The sequence below is a fragment of the Poeciliopsis prolifica genome, unplaced genomic scaffold (assembly GCF_027474105.1).
Source record: "Poeciliopsis prolifica strain line A6 unplaced genomic scaffold, Auburn_PproV2 SCAFFOLD037, whole genome shotgun sequence".
NCBI classification, from domain to species: domain Eukaryota; kingdom Metazoa; phylum Chordata; class Actinopteri; order Cyprinodontiformes; family Poeciliidae; genus Poeciliopsis; species Poeciliopsis prolifica.
The window spans coordinates 4,667,533-4,686,876 of record NW_026562412.1 but is presented as its reverse complement, the minus strand read 5'-3'; the positions used below and the strand labels follow the sequence as shown (position 1 = coordinate 4,686,876).

Sequence of the window (19,344 nt, the reverse complement as noted above, 5' to 3'; positions counted from 1 at the left end):
CTAAATGAATATGAACTTATTTTGTTTGCATTATTTGCGTTCATAAAGTACTGCATCTTTTTTGTTATTTTGACCACTTCTCTTTTTCTGCAAATAAATATTAAATTTCTGCTTTGAATTTCATATTCATGGTGTCAGCAGTTCATAGAATAAAAGAACAATGTTCATTCAATTCAAACATAAACCTATAAAGAGTAAAATCAGAGGAAATTATCATTTTAAGTGGTCTCTTACTATTTTCCAGACTCAAAACAAGGCAGTAAATAATGGAAATGCAATGAGAATGGAGGCTAAGTACAGTTGCACATTTCTAGATAAAATGAGAATAAAAAGGAAAGGAATTTGATTAAATCCAAAGCCTACAGTTCATCTGTTAAACATGGTGGTGAGGGTATTATGGTGTGGGAATGACTGGGCATTAGAGAGGCTACAACACAACTCTTCAGTAGATATGTTCAGGTTAAAAGAAAAACTCCTTCCTGCAGCGAGAAGATGATGCAAAACACACTAATAAAGCAACATGGGAGTCTCTTGAAGCCAGAAAAAAGCCAATAACATTTGCAAATCAAGCAAATCCAGTCAGCTGGTTTAAATCCTACTGGGCGTGTCTCCACACGCTGCTGAAGGAGAAACTCACAGGACAATCGGGCTAAATGTGGCTGCAGCAGGCGTTTGGCTGAGCTTCAGCCGAGAAGATCCTGAGCTCCTGCTGAGGTAAAACAACACGCAGACTTTAAGCATCATCACACACAGGAGGAGTGGAAGAAAGACCAACATGACGGATTTACTGGGCCCAAACTCAATGTAGGGTAGAACTTTAGAGTACAAGTTAGTCATGTTAGAATAGTTTAAAGTTACATTTTAGGTGAATCAGAAGCAGAAGTAAAGGGCATCTTTTATGCAAAATTTCCATTTTGCATGCTTTTACATTTATTTGGGTTTCTACTGCTTCTATAAAACGTGCAAAGTGCTTTTGAATTTTAAGTTAAATTAAAAATTCCCTTATTGATCCCAAATGTTGTTCTAACACATTAATTTAAAGGCTTCAAACATGGTGAAGGCTGTTGGCAGGAAAGGTCTCCTGTAGCAGTCTGCATTACAGCAACTCTGAAGAAGCCTCTGACTGAAGATACTTTGTTTTACCAAGACAGTCTGATGAAGAGGAGGGTCAGGGTTGTTCATGACTTTCTTGACCTTATGAAGAATCATTCTTTGCATAATCAGATCCAGAGCAGGACCAGATCAGAACAAGATTAGAACCAGGTCAGAACTAGAACAGAACCAGCCTTCTTCATCAGGCTGCTGAGCCTCTTTAGGTCTCTGGCTCTGACGCTGCTGCCCCAACAGACGAGGTTCTCAACAGACAGATGGAAGATCTGCAGCCTTAGAGGATCTTAACTTCCTCCAGAAGTCCAGTCTCTTCTTATGGACGCTTCTCTGCTGCGTCTCCAGTCCAGTCTGTTGTCCAGATGAATATCGAGGTATTTGTATTCCTCAACCACCTCCACTTCTTCACCCATGATGGAAAAAGGGTTTGATTTAACCCTGCCCCTCCTAAAATCAACTCTGTAGTTTTGTTTCCATTCTAGTTCCCACACCATGACACAAAGCGCTCCACCAGCTCTCTGTGCTCAGCCTCTAGACCATAATAAGCTGCTTGAAAAACCTGCAGAATGTAACATCCCAGATCGGCAGGCACTGCCCCTCACCTGGCAGCGGTGCCCACCCCGTTACCCAGCAACTAGAGCTCAGTCTACCTAGCATCCCAAGCGAAACTCCAGCACATTTGGTTAGCTAGTTTTACTGCTGTACAACGGCTGCTGGAAAAAATAACTGTTTGGAACCACTTTCTGCATTGTTGTTGGTTGTACAGGAGGCTGCACTAATGTTTTTCAAATACGTACGGTAATGTGATTGTGCATCTGTTTGCAGCCATTTGCATGTGCATGTGTAAACGTTGAGTTGGAGGTTCGTGGCCAGCAGCAGCTTATCTGGATTTACAGTGACAGAGATCCTGAAGCAGTCTCAGATTAGGCTATGAATGATTTTGTGAAAAACTGTAATTAGCACCTATCCAAACCTGTTATAGGAATCATGATCGCTCACCTTTACCATGTCACAAACAGAACAGAGGGTAGTGTCTAAAGAGAAAACAAAATAATATCAGGATCATGTTTCATTTCTACAGCAGTTATTTGAATTGTTTCTTAATATTAAAATCTATGGTTTAGTGTTGGTTTCATGTGGTAAAGGTGCCCGGCCCAAGTTTATGTGAAAATCATTTCAGTTTTTGCTGGGATAAGGAGATTTCTCAATGGAAGCTAAAATATTATTAAAGGAGAGAGAATATGAACAGGACTTCTGCCGCTCTGAGCACTTCCTCATGTCAAACAAGCCTCAAAGGCGAGTGGCGAAAAAGGAGGACACATTCCCAGCCTTTTGAATTAAGTAAAGCACTTCCCTGCACACATGGTTGGACATATGTGCCTTCTTCATCCCAACCTCCTCCACCCAAATCCTTTCCCATATACTACGTGCTTCCTCTCCCCCAGAACAGATCGGCCCATTAGCAGGAACCTCAGCGCCGGGGAAAAACGCCCAAAGCTGAGCGTCCCCAGAAAACATAAAATGGATTTAATAGAAATGTTACGCTCAGTTTTGTGCTTTTGCTGAGTGAACTATATCTAGGCTGAGGAAGTGTTCCCTTAGGAAGGAGGGCACTGGCATGAGGAGTCCTCTCTGGATACTGCCCAAGGACAGGGCTTCTGTTATCGCGACAGTAAGCTTTTAATGCCAGGGTTAATTGTTTCATCCCGCCGGTTCGCAGCGGAAGGCGCCCGAACAAACCCGAACAAACGATGAGTCACTGGAGGCTGGCGCGCGCAGCAAACGTCTGAACGGATTTATTATTGGACCTTTGTCCCTGCGATGCAAACTAAACCTCGCACACGAGCAAACAGAAGCATCATGGAAGTAGGTCATCAGCAAATACATTTTTAGGATGAATAATAAATGAAAAAGAGATGACAAGAATATTCTAGTCTGTAGAATGAGCCTTTTTTTGCTTTCTACTCAAATGGGAGTTTTCACTTTTAACTTTGTCAAACTATGTTACACCTTTACCTTTAAAGGAAACCTATTCACATTGTGTATCTCTTTAAATATCTCTTTAAATTTCCATTTGGATTTCTAAAAACTTCTAAATAGTCCAAGCACTTAACTATTTTTTGACAATAAATAAAAAAATATTAATGCTTTTTGGTGTCTGGAAAATGAGCCATTTCAAAACCTCCCAAATGTTAAATCACAATCAACAGAACAGCTTGTATACCGTTACCTAGCAACCCCACCTGAGCCCAGCCTGTTGCCTAACAACCCAATTAGAGCTCCAGCACGTTTGGTCAGCTGGTTTTACAAAACATTTGTTTGCAATATACGCCTTTTGGATGTACGTAACACGACAAAGTCCACAGGTTATCCAAAGTCCTCCTCTGATTGGCTGAGCAGAGAGTTGTGACGGCTTCTTCACAGGAAGTCTCCGGTTCCTAATGCACTCCAACACAGAACAAGATAACCCATAAAGAAACTTCAGGACCGATCACAATTTTCAGATTCAGATTAGATAAATGTTTTGTTGTTGTTGTTGTTTTTATATTGTACGCTTCGCTACATTTTAGCATCATTCTTTTTAGGTCCATCTCTGATTGACTGAGCAGACTCCTTCTAAGGATGCTCTTAAAGTATGTGGTTGGTTTTCTTTCTGCACACTGCAACTTTCTTTGAGCTAAAACTAGTCAAGCCTCAGTTACAATTCAATCTAAATGGATGTTATTTTCTGAAGGCCTTTTATTTAACCCTATTACGTTATCTATGGCTCTGATCACTGTTCAGACCTGCTGACACTTATTAAACATGGCTTTATGATCCTTGCACAAACCAAAATAATTTAACACTTATTTCCTATGGAGCTTTTTGAAAATGTTTAAATTACTGCAGGAAAATATGGTTCTATTCCAGTGGGCATCAGTGATAAACACTTGGAATATATCACTTTGAATGAAACTATATCCAGATATTTTCTGTTTTTTCATCAAATTTAAATATACTGAGATAATTTTCTATCAAGTATGACAGGAATAAAAGATGCTCATCACATAATCACATCTTAAACACCTCCTCTGTGCCACTTTCCACAGCAGATTCCTCTGAATATAACTGGGCCAACCAGGAGGTATCCTGCAAAGTGACAACTTTATTCCTTCAAATAATCCGTTTTGGTTCATGCTCATTAACCAGTTCAAAGCTACTGAATGACAAAAGCACAAGGAGAGGCTGCCATGTGCAGCAGCAGCAGCAGCAGGAATAATTACACGGTCTAATGCTTCGCTGGTTGGAGCTGTTGCTTATGAAGACATGAAGTCGGCATCAGAGGAGTAAATACACAGCAGAATGAGGAAGAACGCAATGTTGAATCTATCACGGCTGAAATGATTGATCAGATTAACTGACTACTAAAATATTAATCGATTAATTGTTAACTGGAGTTTATATGCTAACAAAGGCAATTTGCTAAAAGAGGAACTTATTCAGAGCAATGTTTAAGGCAAAACTGTACAAAAATACAAGCATTTTGCATTTAAGATCATAAAAAAACCTTTGTCTGTAAAAATGTTCTATCCAGAATGCCTCAAGTGTCAGATTTAGCTTCACCTGCTTCAAATTATGCTAGATAAAATAATAATCATTTTTAAAAACTCACATGTTGATGTTAGAAGTAGTTTTTAGTTACAAATGGTACAGCATTCACCAAAGGAATGCCTCATCATTCTTTGTTTTTATGCAATAAAATATTTTATTATTTAACAAAAGAATTGAATTATTTTTTGCACCTTTTAATGTATTGACAATACTGTATGAATTGGGTTTAGTTGTTAAATGAAAAATGCAAAATGTGCCAATTTCTTTTTGAAGTACGCAATTAATTGTAAGAATAATCAAAAGATTAATCGATTAATTGTTAGTTGAGTCCAAGAGAAGCAGATAGAAATGACTCAGAAATACAAATTGCTGCTCAGACTGAATCAACCCGCCTTGCGTTCATGATATGCTGCTCTGCCTTCTTCCCCAAACAGGAATAGAAACACATAATTATCCACCAGCATGCCATACATCATGGTACCCATACTGTACGAAAACCCAAAATAAAACAGATGGATATTTTTAGCTCAGGCTTAGAAACAGAGAAAGCAGGAAAAAACTATTTCATACTCTCAGTTTGTTTCCAGTGCGTAGATTTTATTTGATGTATGTAATTACGGTAGTCTTCAGAGTTGACCGGGATCTTTGGGGCGATGCTGGCGCTTTGGGTGGAAGTGTGCAAGTTTATTTACAGCGCCAGCGTCTGGGTGGGTGTGGGGTTCATCTGACTGACAGGTTGGATTAGAGACCGAGCCAAGTCGGGCGGATCGTTACCTCACAGCAGTTTTAAATCTAAATTAACCACGACTTAACTCCAGCGCAAGACCTCTAATCTGTTCCACGGGGGAAAGTACTGCTCACGGGCAGAGAAACAGGCACCGGGAACTAAAAACAGAACAGGCAGCGAGAAGCGGGGTCAGATTCTGTTCGCTTGTTAAAAACAAACTGATGGAGATGAGTCAGTGTGAGCTGGGTTTTAGTATCACTGCTGGCTCTAAAGTCAGTAAGAGTCACATCGATGCAGTTCAGAGCATTTCATTTTAAATTTAGACAACATAAATACTTAGAAATCCTGTACACTGTCAAGAGAAAACCAACTTCATCAAAGAATAGAATAGATAGCATTTATTGTCATTGAACAGGATTCAACAAAATTTCTATAGCAGCTCCCGTGCAAAAAGTCAAATATATACAATATAAAATAAACAAACACACAATAATAATAATAATATATACAACTAAAATTAACTAAAGGCACTCAACCACACCAAAGAAGAAGCAGCAGGTCCAATTATGGATTATGGTAAAGTGCAGATGATGTGACAGTGCAAGTGCAGAACAATATGGCTGTGTGGGGGTGGGGGGGTGTATGTGAGGTTATGATATGTGTGGGAGGGGGCGGCAGGGACAGATACGACTTCTAAAAGTGGGGGTGCAACTAACGATTCTTTGAGTGAATTGATTGTTTTAGCAATTAATCAGAGAGAAAATCTGCAATTTTTTACTTAAGACTTTTTATACAATAATATAAATACATTAAATATGCAAATAAACAATTCTATAAATATTTAATAGCCTAAAATGCAATGACATCATTCCTTTAGTGAACGCCTGATCATTTGTAGCAAAGGACGCAATTGCATCAAAATGTGAAACACTCAGCCCTTCTGTTTGATTAAAAATTAACATAGTATAGGGATAATCTACTGACTTTTTTTTTGAGTAATCAATTAATAATTACATGACACGAAGAAGTTTTTTTAACAAAATTTGAAGCTAAAACTATGCCACTTGAATTTTGGGTAGAACATACTAAATTTTTTTTCTTGTTTCATCTTAAATGCAAAATATATATATTTTTGTACAGTTTTGGTAAAATTACTGCTCTGAGTGTGTTGTTCTTTTTTGGGTCTGCATCTTCCATTTACCAATTAAGCTATTAATTAAAAAATTGTATGATTATTTCCGTAATCAATTAATCGCAATTAATCTTTTAAGCGCTAGTAATTCCTACTTTGACCAAAGATCTTCTATGTTGGAGAGATGAGTAAAAGTGATTGGATCAATTTAAGTATAATAAAATGTCTCAGAGAAACTTGGCTAAGGAATCCCATCAAATCGACAAAACGCAGATGACAATGAGTAAAAAAATCTGCCTTCAATTTGAAATAGGACAAGCCTCGAACAAATGTGGCACCATTTAAGAAGGAGTAAACAGGCTTTCCAACGGTTTGAGACTTATTGCCAAGAAACGTTGCTACAGGAAAGAAAACCTTAAGCCAAATACAAATGGTTTAACTTATTGTGCTGGGTTTATAATCCATATTCCAAAGCCTAAACATGCCAATCCCAGATGTTGTCCTGAGTCCACCCACTTCCACAGTTTGTGTATTTATCTAATCTCAACCCCTGCCCCATCTGGTCCTCCCAAGTAAACACTAAAACTGCACAATCGAGGATGGTTAAGCTCCAAATGAACAAAACTCAAAGTCCTAAAGGCATTAATGCAACCCACATAAATATTGTTGTGGGCTTAGCTCTCTATGCCACAGTGACTGTGGTAAAAACATAACTTCAGTGTCATGATAATTTAGTTGGTGGGGTAAAAACCTTAAAGGAGACCTATTATTCTTCTTTGAATAGGTTAGAATTGGTCTGTGGTCTATACACAACATGTTCATAACATTTTTTACACAAAATTGTTCTTATTGATGACCATTCTTCATGTAAGAAGAATACATTAAATACAATTGAGCTGTTGCTGTCCACGCCCCCAGCTCAATGTTTACACTCATAAATAAAAATGGCCGCTCAATTACACAACCAGACAACTTTGAAAAGTAGAAGTGGAGCCTCCTGCACACCCAACAAGAATTCAGCAAGTGGTTTATGGAAGGTGAGTCAACAACAAAACAGTTGTCTTTTCCAGCAGCCATTGTACAGCACATGGAGGATTACAACTAGCTGACCAATTGTTCTGGAAGTCTGCTGGGGTTGCCAGGTAACAGACTGGGCTTCGCTGGGTACCTGCTGATTTGTAACATTACATTCAAAAGGTTTTTAATTTACCCAAAATGCATTAACTTACAGTCAAAAAGATTGCCCTAAGAGGTTGGGTTGTTTTTAGAAGCAGTAGAAACCCAGATGGTAGAACAAAATCATGCACAATGTACATTTTGCGTAATAAATTCCCTTTATGTTTCATGCACAAATATAAAAGCAACAGAAAATAACATATAATCTAGAGTTTACATTCCCCTGCTTCTGATTCTTCAATTATCTACGTTATAGTTGGCTCAGCATGCAGCCACGCCTGCATGTATAAAACCAACAAAATACAACTGTCAAAAGCTGACTGTGGATTTTTATAGCTTAAAACACCAAAACAGGACATTTCACCCCAAAAGTCAAGACAATTTTAAGCAGAAGGAACACAAAAAGGTCTAATTGTTTATAATTTTCCTTTTAAAGATGAAAAAGGCTGCCCACAGAGCTGTGGGGACAACCGCAGCGACCCTGTTAGCATCAACCCTGAAGACCATTGGCCTGAAAGACTGCTGCCTCAGACAGAAGTCAAACTGTGTTTAATACATGTGTGAATTAAAAATTCATGGAGGTCTTAAAGAGCTCTCCTGTTCAGAGATGCTCTGTGCGAAGCTGCAGAGTGTTCAGAATAACGACGAGGCTAGTTGCATCTCTGACTTTCACTGAGAAGATGCAACCAGACAGGATCTACAAAACATAGATCAGCATCACTGTTATAGGGGAAAAACATGACAGTTAGCTCAAACCAGTCATGTATACAGCAACTAATCCCAAATAACCTCAATTCTGTTTCCATACAGCAGATTAAGAGTACAGATTAGTATTTTAGCTCTGATTAAAATACAAAAAGGAAAGATTTGTCCATCTGTGATGCACAAATGTTGAGAAGCTTTCTTCCTTTTTCACACTCACTCTGTCCAACTCATTTAAAATTCCTCATAGTGTTTTATTAATTTCAGTCATAACATTTCACTCTTCTCTGATATTTATAATCAAAGAAAATGCTCATCCGCAGAATACAGCTGCAACTAACAATTATTTTACAAATTGATTAATCGATTATTCTGATGAATAATCGGTTAATCTAATTTTTAAAAATGCCACATTTTACAATTTTTTCATTTAACTTCTCAATTTTTTTATACAATAAAAAACAAATAATAAATTTATTTTTTGAATGAAAAAATAAATATTTTATTGCTTAAAATGCAGCAACAATTTGAACCGGGTCAAGTTAAAACTATGCAAACAAATTTACAGGCAAATGTGTTTTTATCGTAAATGCAAAATGTTTAAGCAATTTGTACAGTTTCACCTGAACTACAGCTCTGAATATTTTATGCATATTGCCTCCTTTTTTAAGTATGTTTACTCCAGTCAACAATTAATTGATTATTCTGATGATTAAGTGATTAATCTTATTAAAACTTGCCACACTCTGCAGATTTTCATTTAACTTCTTAAACTTTTTTATACAATAAACAAAAGCTAATAATTCAAGTCCTTTTTTAAACAAGAAAATAACATGTTATTACCTAAAAAGCAACAACATAGCATTAACTTAGTGAATTTGAACCAGGTGAGAGTAAAACTATGGAACTAGAGGAGTTTCTGTAAAAACATTTACAGAAAAATAAGATTTTTTTAAAATCTTAAATGCAAATTTAGTAAATTTGTATATTTTTAGCTTAATTACTGGTCTAAATATGTTGTTTTTCAGAAACTAGATTTTTTTTTGTTGTATTTATACTCTGGTTAACAATTAATCGATTATTAAATTACTAGATGATTATTTGAACAATCAATTCTTCATGAGTAATCTGATTAATCGTTTCACAGACAAAGAAAGTGTCAGCAACAAACCTGGCAGCGATATGGCCGTAAAACAACGCCGAGTCACTGATGCTCTGAGGGAGGCAGTAACGCACTGCTTGGACCCGATGAATGTCCATTTTGGTCAAAAGGGAAACAGAACTACAACCCCAGGAGAGCAGCTTTACCCGTCACGTTCGACCACAATTAAAAAGAAGTGATGGGAAAGAAAACATCCTTTTGGTAAAAGAGAAGAGATCCAGTGGTTCTGAATTCATGAACTGCTGCATCCACAGTTGGACCAATAATCCATCCTTCCAGCAACAAAGAGATGACTGACAGACGGGCAGAGATGAAGTCATTGACCTGCCAGCTGTGTGTTTGAGTCTCTGTGCTATTGTCATATTGCTAACCCAGGGGAGATTACCTCATGTCCGAAGCCCCGTCCCCTTCCACCATACACAGCTTTTTCAGTCTGCTGTTGGGTTCCTGCTGCTACCGCTCACCCACCTCTCCATCAGCCAGTGATGAGCAGAACCTAAATTAACAACCACCGGTCTATACTGCGGTGACTAATATTGATTGGGGTGGCCTCGGCCTCACAGGACGGATTTGGCGCGTGAATACATGAATACAACACTCATTAGCTGCAGAGGGGTTCATGCTAAATGTCCATCAACACCCACAAAGAGACCAACCCTGTTTTCTCAGCCTCTGCTCAAAGGAAAACGACACACAAAGCTGCATGTAAACCTCTACACTGCAAAAACAAAATCTTACTGAGTAGTTTTGGTTTACTTTCTTGGGCAAATATCCTAGCACACTTGAAATATGATAAAACTAACTTATTAGTAACTTTTTATTAAGATGAATGAGGTTATTTTATTGTTTATTGATAAAAGAAAAGTGATAGTTTTATTAGTAATTATTTCACTCATAAGAAGACATTACCCCGTTTTGTAATTTAATTTACCTGCCAATAGAACAAGTACTTTTTCATCAATATTAAGGAATTATGTACTTAAAACAAGCTCCTATATTTGCCAAACATGAAACAGAAATCCAACAAATGTTAAAATCTGACGCTACTCCTACTTTCTTTACATTTTGTGAAGAAGGAAGTTGCGCTCTTCAGAGGTTTTCATGTTGTTTCATTCAGTGGTTTTTGGTGCAGCGCCTCCACAGCCGAGGAGGGGAACAGATTTATCGATTAGTTTGGATCGTTTGACAAAGCAGTGTGAAAGAAAAACGCAGCAGCTGAAAATGTAACAAATGTTGCATTTTTGGCCCCCAGTTGAAGCAAATCTACTGAATCATCAGGTGTGAAAACAAAATTTTTAGGTTGTAAAGGTTGTAGATCCCTGGTTTACGTGGGCAGACATGTCTGAGTGTTACAACCTAACCTTAGTTTAAATGTCCCCACAGACTGACTAGCTAATATAAATGTAAAATACATCTATACGTTTCACTTCTTGAAGTGGATAACTGAATTAAATTCACTATTTGATCATATTTAAATGCATTGAGATAAACTTGAATATCATTTCTAGTGAAAAGCATGAAACCAGCCTGATCGCCCCAGATTACATCAATTATTTATTCCAAATGTCCCATCAGGCCTCAGGCTAATCGACATGGGTACATACTGCACAACACAAACAAAAAACAAAACCCTCAACCTATTGACAGTGTCACTCGCCCTCTAAAGGGAATTAGCACTCTGCAAAAATACAGACTCTTTTCTGTTTTGTATTGTTTTTGTCTAGTTTTTTGTGCAAATATTTCAGTACACCTTAAATAAGATGAAACTCATTAAAAAGTAGCTTTTCAGAAAGATTATTAAAGGTAAATAATTCCTTAATGTTGATGAAAAAGTACTAGCTCCACTGGCAGGTTATTTCAAAATGTTTTGTTACAATGAATTAATATTTTTAATCAATATTAAGAATTATCTACTTAAAAGATCCAATATCTTGTTGAACTGTTGGTTTTGTCTTATTTTAAGTGTACTGAAATATTTGCCCTACAATCTAGACCAAAGATTTGGTCTTTTTGCAGTGCACTTTTGTTTGCAGGCAAACATGAACCTGACAGTCGTATTGATAAGAAATGAATGTTTATTTTGCTAACTGAGTATTCTATTGATTATTCACACGATCAGTTGATTATTTGGATAAAAATTCACCAGATTTTTTCGTCAAACCACAAAAGATCATTTTATACAAGAAAGGAAATACATTTTAAAAAATGCACTTCTACCAAGTTACTTTTTAAAAATAAAATAAGCATTTAAGTGCAGAAAGTGCAATAACTAAACATGCCTTTAGTGTAAGATTGATCTTTTTGGAATTAATTTTTTGTGCAGTTTTGGCTTAAATACAGCTCTGAATATGTTTTTCTTACAGCCAATTGCATATTTTCAAGTCTGCATACTCCAATTAATGATTAATCAATTATTAGTGGTTAATTGATTAATCATGGTTAATCCAATTAATAATTTTGTCCCCGTGTGTCTGTAAGATGAAATGACAGTCTGAGCCACTTTCCCTCCATGCTAACTGCTCTGACATGCAGACAAGTTTCCCATGTGATCTGGTTGCAATGGATCACTGGAGTTCACGCGGTCAGATCTAAAGCATTGATATTATCCCTCCTGACCCACATCTGTGGCATAGCTGCAACAAATCAGCATGAAGCAGCTGTAATCTGTCATCTCATGCACAAAGCTCCTTGTCTGAATGTCATCTGGCTCTTGCTACTCCAGCTCATCCAGCAATCTTAGATTAGCGTTCTATATCCTTTTCTTCCTGTCTCTCCTACTTTAGGTGATGCATTGAGTCAAATCACTGCTGCGAATTGGCAGCAATGAGGCAGAAACTCATTCCTTCTGCCTGGAAAAAATGGGAATGAAGCTAATCAAAATTAATTCTCTCCAAGCAAAGAAAACACAAATGGGAGGGTGTAAGAGAAACTGGCATTTTTCCTCGGATTTTTCTCATTTTCTCATTTCACAGCACGAAGAGCAGCTTAAACGCAAAAGCAAAAGCAGAAAAATTCCCCGTTTTCTTTCAGAAGAGCAATGCTGTGAGCGTTTTCTTTGAGAAGGAAGCAGATTATGTGGCCTGAAAGCTGAGCCAAGCTTTAAAAAGAAACACTCAGGAGCAAAGAATCATTCCCACACATTCCAGAAGCAATCCGACGGCGACTCGCACAACTCCACAGACACAGAACGAGAGGCGGAGAGGAAGAGTCTCGCTGCCTTACCCGAAGTCATCCAGGGAGTACATGTCGGAGAGGACGCTATCCTCGAGGATGAGAGGAGATATAAAAAAGGGTGACGATTACGGAGGAGAGGGGGAAGTGTTGGTCTGAGAGGACGGAGAGCCACACATGCTGCAGCACACTCAATCTTTCCCCTCTTCACATCCTCAAAAGCAGTTTTTTAAGAAACCACCGCGCCAGCAAAGCATGAGGCACAGAGAGAGAGAGACGGAAAGAGAAAAAGAGAGAGTAGGAGGGAGATGAAGAGGAAAGGGAATGGAGAGAGAGAGCATGTGATCGCTGCAGACCGGCCCCCGAGGAATGACTTCCACAGGGTGGAAATTACATGTTACACTGCAAAAACACAAACTCTTACCAAGTATTCCTGGTCATCATCTGACTACACTTAAAATAAGACAAAGTTAATTATGAGTAACTTCTCAGCAAGATATAGTCGCTTATTTTAGGTAAATAATTCCTTGATATTGATGAAAAGGTTCTCGTTCCACTGGCAGATTATTCCACTCATAACATGGGAAAAATGTCCTATTATCAATAAAATAATCTGCCAGTGGAACAAGAACTTTTCTGCAATATTAAGGAATTATTTAGTTCAAACAAGCTTCTAAATCAGCTGTGTCAAACTCATTTTTATTTTGGGCCACATCACAATCAACAATGTTTGTGGCAGAACGTGTTGATGAAACCACCTGTTAATAAACAGCTGATGGTGAGAACATCTTGAAATTAAATCACATTAAACATGTTTTTCCCTTTACCTAAATAAAACCACTCATTGATAAAGTAATATGTAAAAAACACAACCGTTATTTTAAAGATTCTATTTCTACAGTGCAGAAAAACACATAAAATCTCCTGGCGGGACAGATTTGGACCTCGGACCCCGACTTTGACACATCTGCTCTGCATCATGCCGAAAAGTTACTTTTAAGTTTGCGCTATAAACCACCCCAAAATTACTTTTTCAGTGTAACCCTTGTAGGAAATACAAGGGATTCTACTTGTTTACCTTTCTTCCATTAAAATACTCCAGTTCAGACAAACTGAGCAACAATTATGTGTAATATAATTCTGTGTTGTTCATATGTGGGTTTAGTTTGTCGGCTCGCAGGGTCCATCTGGCCGAAGCAACGCAGACATTAAGCTTCTTTAAGGCAAGCCAAGGTGCAGGAAGCAAACAAAGAGCAATCTTAAAGATTAGAGGGCTTTGTGCGCCTTAAAATGGCAGGAAATATGCAGCCAGAAGCTGATAAGGTCGCAGATATACAACAGGAATTTTTTAAAAATCCACAAGCGATTTACTTACCACTAAAGTTCCCCAAGTTTTGATCAACAGTATCAAGAAGTTTTATATTTACTTGGAAATTATGTAAAAAAAAGTTTTTCTTGTTTGTGATTTAAATGTTTTGGGCGTTTTCACACCTGAAGGTCCTACAGACACAGTTTGATTGAGGACCAAAGTTGCAATATTTGGTGAATTTTCAGCTTTCACACTACATTGTGTCAAACGATCCATCCATCTATTTTCTAACACCCTTGTCCCTAGTGGGTCGAGAGCTGTTCTGGTGCCGATCTCCAGCGAATGTTCTGGGCGAAAGGCGGGTCGATAAAAAAATACGTTCCTCTCCCAACCTGTGGTGGTGCTACACCAAGAACCACTGAAGGAAACTACAAAAACCTCTAAAGGAAACGCTGAGAGCAACTTCCTCCTCCACAGAAATGGAAAGGCATCATTTTACAGATTTTACTGCTTGTAGGATTTCTCTTTGAGCTGTGATATAAACCCATTATTCTCTCTAACAGTGATTTTGAGGATGTAATTATGTTTTTTATATTGTCAGATTAAAAAGTTCTAGGGACAGAAAAATGTAAACTCCCTAAAATCTTTTTTTTAATTTGATTGTTTTTTATAATGATTTTAAAGCCAAGATACTAACATTGGACCATTTTTTTAAAGATAAATAAATAAAATTAATTGTTGATATTGTCATTAGAGAGAAAGATAGACACAGTTATACAACAATAATAGCTGTACAAAACTTATTTCTTGGAGAATCTTGGCTGCAAGTTTTAAACAGAGAGAGTATTGCCATCTGCTGGACAAACAAAAAACTTTTAGTTTACTTTAGGACACATTTAAGGACTATGACAGGTTTCCAATAGAATCTTTATTCTGTTTATGAACAGATGTGTTGTTTTGGGGATAATTTAAGGAAAAAATTACATTTTAAAACAAAAATCTGACCTATAAACACCAGCCAAAATGGGTTGGAAAATAAAATAAATTGTAGAAACCATGGGTGTTTGCCTAAAATGAAAATAAATAAGTCTAACAGCTTTTCCGACTTCTTCTGAGCCCGCGGATGAAAAATACTCAATCATTAACAGTTAAAAGACATATTTTTTCTTCCCTTGAAGGTTTGAATTTTCTCCCCTACATTCCAGGGTTTATTGTGAGTCTCTCTCTGCCAGTTTAAAGCTTGGAGACGGATGACTTTGGCTCACGTGGACGCTAGCAGCAGCAGCCTGCAGTGCAGCTCAGAATTTTACCTCCCAGTGCGTCCTCCATCATTTTACCTCTCCAACAATGAGTCACCAGCACATGCGCTTCAGAAATCATCCTGCAATGACGGTGTAGGACAAAAGCCCAACTGTTTTAAAGCTGCCTCCTCGTCCAGCAGAAAGAACTTCATCAGACCTGACAGCATAAAACAATGCACAGCCAAAGCACTAAAAATGCACTCATGAATACGCTTAAACGCATCAACATTATACAACAAAGCCCAGAATGAGGCTACATTTTTATGAAACTCTTCCTCCACAGTGATGCAAGCAACTGACTTACAGTTAATTGTTGATTAATGGTTTATCAGATTAAAATTAATCCCAATTGATTAACTCCTAAATTCTACTCATGGCTTCCTTAGACTTTCTTTCTGTGTTCTAGTTTTGCCGCCATCCAGTAGAGGGCGCCGCTGGTCATCATTAAGCGTAGCAGCTGATACAGAAACAAAAATGGCGGCGAGAACAGGAAAGAGAAACAGTCCAAGAGTCCAGAGTCTGCATTTTATGTGTTTCTGTTTTTAAATATAAAGCTCCTTTAGTCACATTATACCTTAATAACATTCACTTAGCGGGAGAAGGGTCAATTTCTCATTCAAAAATTACTGTTGTGCCACAAAATGAGAATAATATGCAAGAAAAGCAAAGGGCATAACAGAGAAAAGCTATAACATGATGAAAATAAACATAATCCTGATAATTATGGTTGATTTTGAGGGCTGAAATGAATTAATTCACTTCATGGGAGAAGTCTTAAGATTCTTTCAAGATCAAAAACAATCAATTTATGTTATGGAATGACATTTTACAAGAGAAAACTCAGGTTTTAAAGAAAATACCCTCTTATTAGATGAGCTCATTAGTCAATAATTTGAATCCTTTCCATACATTGCAAAAGAAGCAAGTGGTTTCTCTGTGGAGATTTAAGACTTCCCTTCTGGGCTTAAGTCAAAGAGCAGACCTGCCTCTGGCAAAAATAAACACACAGGACGCAAGGAGCTGAGCTTCACAGAAAGGGAGGAAACAGTGCGTTCGTCCAGCTGGAAGGAGACGCATGATTCCTACATGTTTGCTGTCTGAGAGGAAAGCAGTTCAGCTGCTGGTTCTGACCTGGCAAAGCAACGAGATAGAGCTGGAGCTGCCTGGCAGCAGCCAAGCAGATCACCAGAACACTGGCAGGGACGCAGCATGATCCTGTCTGAGGTGTACGTCACAGCCGTTAAAGGGGCATTATTAGATGTTTTTCAGCCATTTTAGAATAAAATCAAGTAACTATGTAACTTCAGGTGTTTAAAAATGCCATTGATAACAAATATTTCTTAAAATAAATATTACTTTGTAATTTAAAGCCTTAAAATTGGGCCTGTCTCTTTAAAAAAAACAAAGACTTTCTGAAACTACATCTTCAGGAAGTCATTACAAAATGGTTCTTCTATTAACCCTTCAACAACGTTTTTACCATCTATGCCCTGAAAAGTGGCTTGTATAATGATGCGCAGTTCCACCAGGTGTTTGCTAATTGTTGCTAGCTAGTCTGAAGGGGCTGAGGAGTTGCTGTGTAATGCGGAAAGTTGGAAACTGCAGTTCTGAGGAGGAGCTTTGCCCTTGGAGGCGGGGCTAGGTCCAAACAGGTGTTTTTCACTGTTCAATGGTTGCCATGGAGATATAAAGACATGCATGAAAGAATCAAGGCAACACTGCAGGCATGTTTTTCATGAGGGAATATCATAATGTGATGCAAATTTTACATAATGCTGTTTAGGGTTGTCACAATAAATCAATTAATCGCATAATCAATTAAAAAAAACTGAATAATTTATATTTGCATGATTTATTGTTTCTCTTTCTTGCTACTAAAAATTAGATGACAAAAATCTTTTTGTCTGAACTAGCCTATATTTTGAAGGTCAAATTTGACAATTATTTTATTTGTTGTTTCTGTTTTATTTATGTTGGATATTTACAATGTCTTCCAGTTCCTGTGTTAAATATTCATCTTAAAGAATATGTTCTGAGAATCATTAACATTATATTACTTGAAAATGATCTCAAAACAACAGTACTTTTGTCATCGCAATAACTTCTGGGACGATTTACAGCCCAGTAAAATTTGTTATTGTGGCAGGCTTGGTACTTCACCATGTAAATATGGAAAAAGTAAAATAACTTTTCAGCAAGAAGACATAGAAGATTATTTTAAGTACTTAATTCCTTAACATTGATTTAAAAAAAAACAGGCAAAATTTTAACTTATAACAAGACATTTTTTCCATGTGATAAGTAGAACAATCTCAGTGGAACTATCTATTTTTTATATAACTATTGAGTTAAGATAAGCTCCTCCTGTCTGAAAAGTTACTTGTAAGTTAGTTTTGTTTTATTTTTAGTTAGTATAAAGAATTAAATTGAAAAAGTAAAATTTGTACGTCACTGTTTTGGCGCCCCCTATGCATTAGTATGTATATACCCATGTTCTGCTTTTCCAGCGCCAGTGAGTATCGGACAATTTGAGTGGAAATCGAATATGGAATATATTTTTAAATGAGCAAATATGGCTTGGATCCATGCTGGAATAGTGTGTGTGTGTGTGTGTGTGTGTGTGTGTGTGTGTTGTGTGTGTGTGTGTGTGTGTGTGTGGTGGGTGGGGGTGGTGGGCTATTAACCTGCCTGGCAACCGCTAGAATAAACAGCCCCCCTCCTCCTGCTGCTGCTGCCATAAGCACCCCCACTTATCCCCTGCAGCGGCTCACATATGGCGGTCACATCCACCCAAACGGGGCCTTTTCTTCCCCCATACATCACCGATTAGGACAGATACACGATGCTGCCGTTTCCATGACAACACGATTCACGAACCGGGGCCTGAGTCCGGCTTTTTAGCCCACAAGGGCGGGTCCGGTGTAGGTGACAATGGAGAGGAGGCGAGGGTAAAAAAAAAAAACATATGTAAAAATAACATAAAATAGGAGGGGGGAGGTGGCCGAACCGATCCACTGAATGAGCGCGAGCCGCTGCAGTGATTTTCGGGCATAACGAGGGGGAAGGAGGAGGGCAGAGCATCTGTCATGACGCGTCAAACGGAGCGCATGGAGCCGCAGCAGCGGGAGCAGCTTACCTCATTTTCCTCCTCCTCCTCCTCCTTTATCCAGCCGCTGGTGGTGCACTGATGAGCGTCAGATCCGTCTTGGTAAATGTGAAGAGAAATAAAAGAAAAACAGCCCTCCAGCGTCCAAGCAGCGTCAGTAATAGAGAGAGGGGAAGAAAAAAAAAGAACAGCCGTTGAGATGATCCGCAGACGCTAAACCAGCGCGCGCGCCTCCATGCGCTTTGTGTTGCGCTGTCTCAGCGGAGCTCCGGCGGTTCGATGGCGGCTCCTCAGGCCCATGTTCGGCTCAGTTCGGCTGGGTCAACAGCGCCGCTGCGGCTCGGGCTCCTTCGTGGAGCACTTCCTCCCCATCCGGAGTGTTTTGTTTCTGGTTGCGGTGAGCCGGGGAAGCAGATTTCGTGGATTGCTAACACGGTGGGCGAAGAAGAAGGAACAGGAGCGACTCAAGACTGCCACTCAGCGGCCAAAGCGAGCATTGAACCAAGCCCCCTCTCCTCGCAGTGGTTCCCAAAAGGTGGGAGCGGGACTCCACTGGGTGTCGCCAATTAACAGGCGTCTGGTCTTTGTCTTCAAAAGCAACAATGATTGTAAAATATAAAATAAAATAACACAAATCAACATCAAACTGTAGAAACAAAAACTCTTACCAAGGAATTTCTAGTGCAACTAAATTACAATCAAGATATGAGAGCTTAAATAATTCCTCAATATTGATTAAAAAAATGCAAGTTTCACTTATAACATGGGAAAAATGTCTTTTAAATAAAAAAATGTCCTTTAAATAAAACAAGATATTTTGCCAGTGGAACTAGTATTTTGCATCAATATTAAGGAATTAT

At 38.3% G+C, this 19,344-nt stretch overlaps 1 protein-coding gene across 4 annotated transcripts in view; it reads right to left on the bottom strand.

Moving 5' to 3' along the window:
• Positions 1-18,974, bottom strand: part of evla (Enah/Vasp-like a) — a 38,965-nt gene extending 19,991 nt beyond the window's left edge. For 2 of the 4 annotated variants that reach the window (XM_055053247.1, XM_055053251.1), the window contains exon 1: positions 9,607-9,929. In XM_055053247.1, coding sequence (XP_054909222.1) covers positions 9,607-9,695 — 89 coding nt within the window. In that variant the 5' untranslated portion in view covers positions 9,696-9,929. Of the gene's footprint in view, positions 1-9,606; positions 9,930-12,819; positions 13,093-18,514 lie in introns of those variants that run through there. The other 2 variants (XM_055053249.1, XM_055053248.1) reach the window with 2 other exon arrangements.
• Positions 18,975-19,344: the final 370 nt, after the last annotated feature.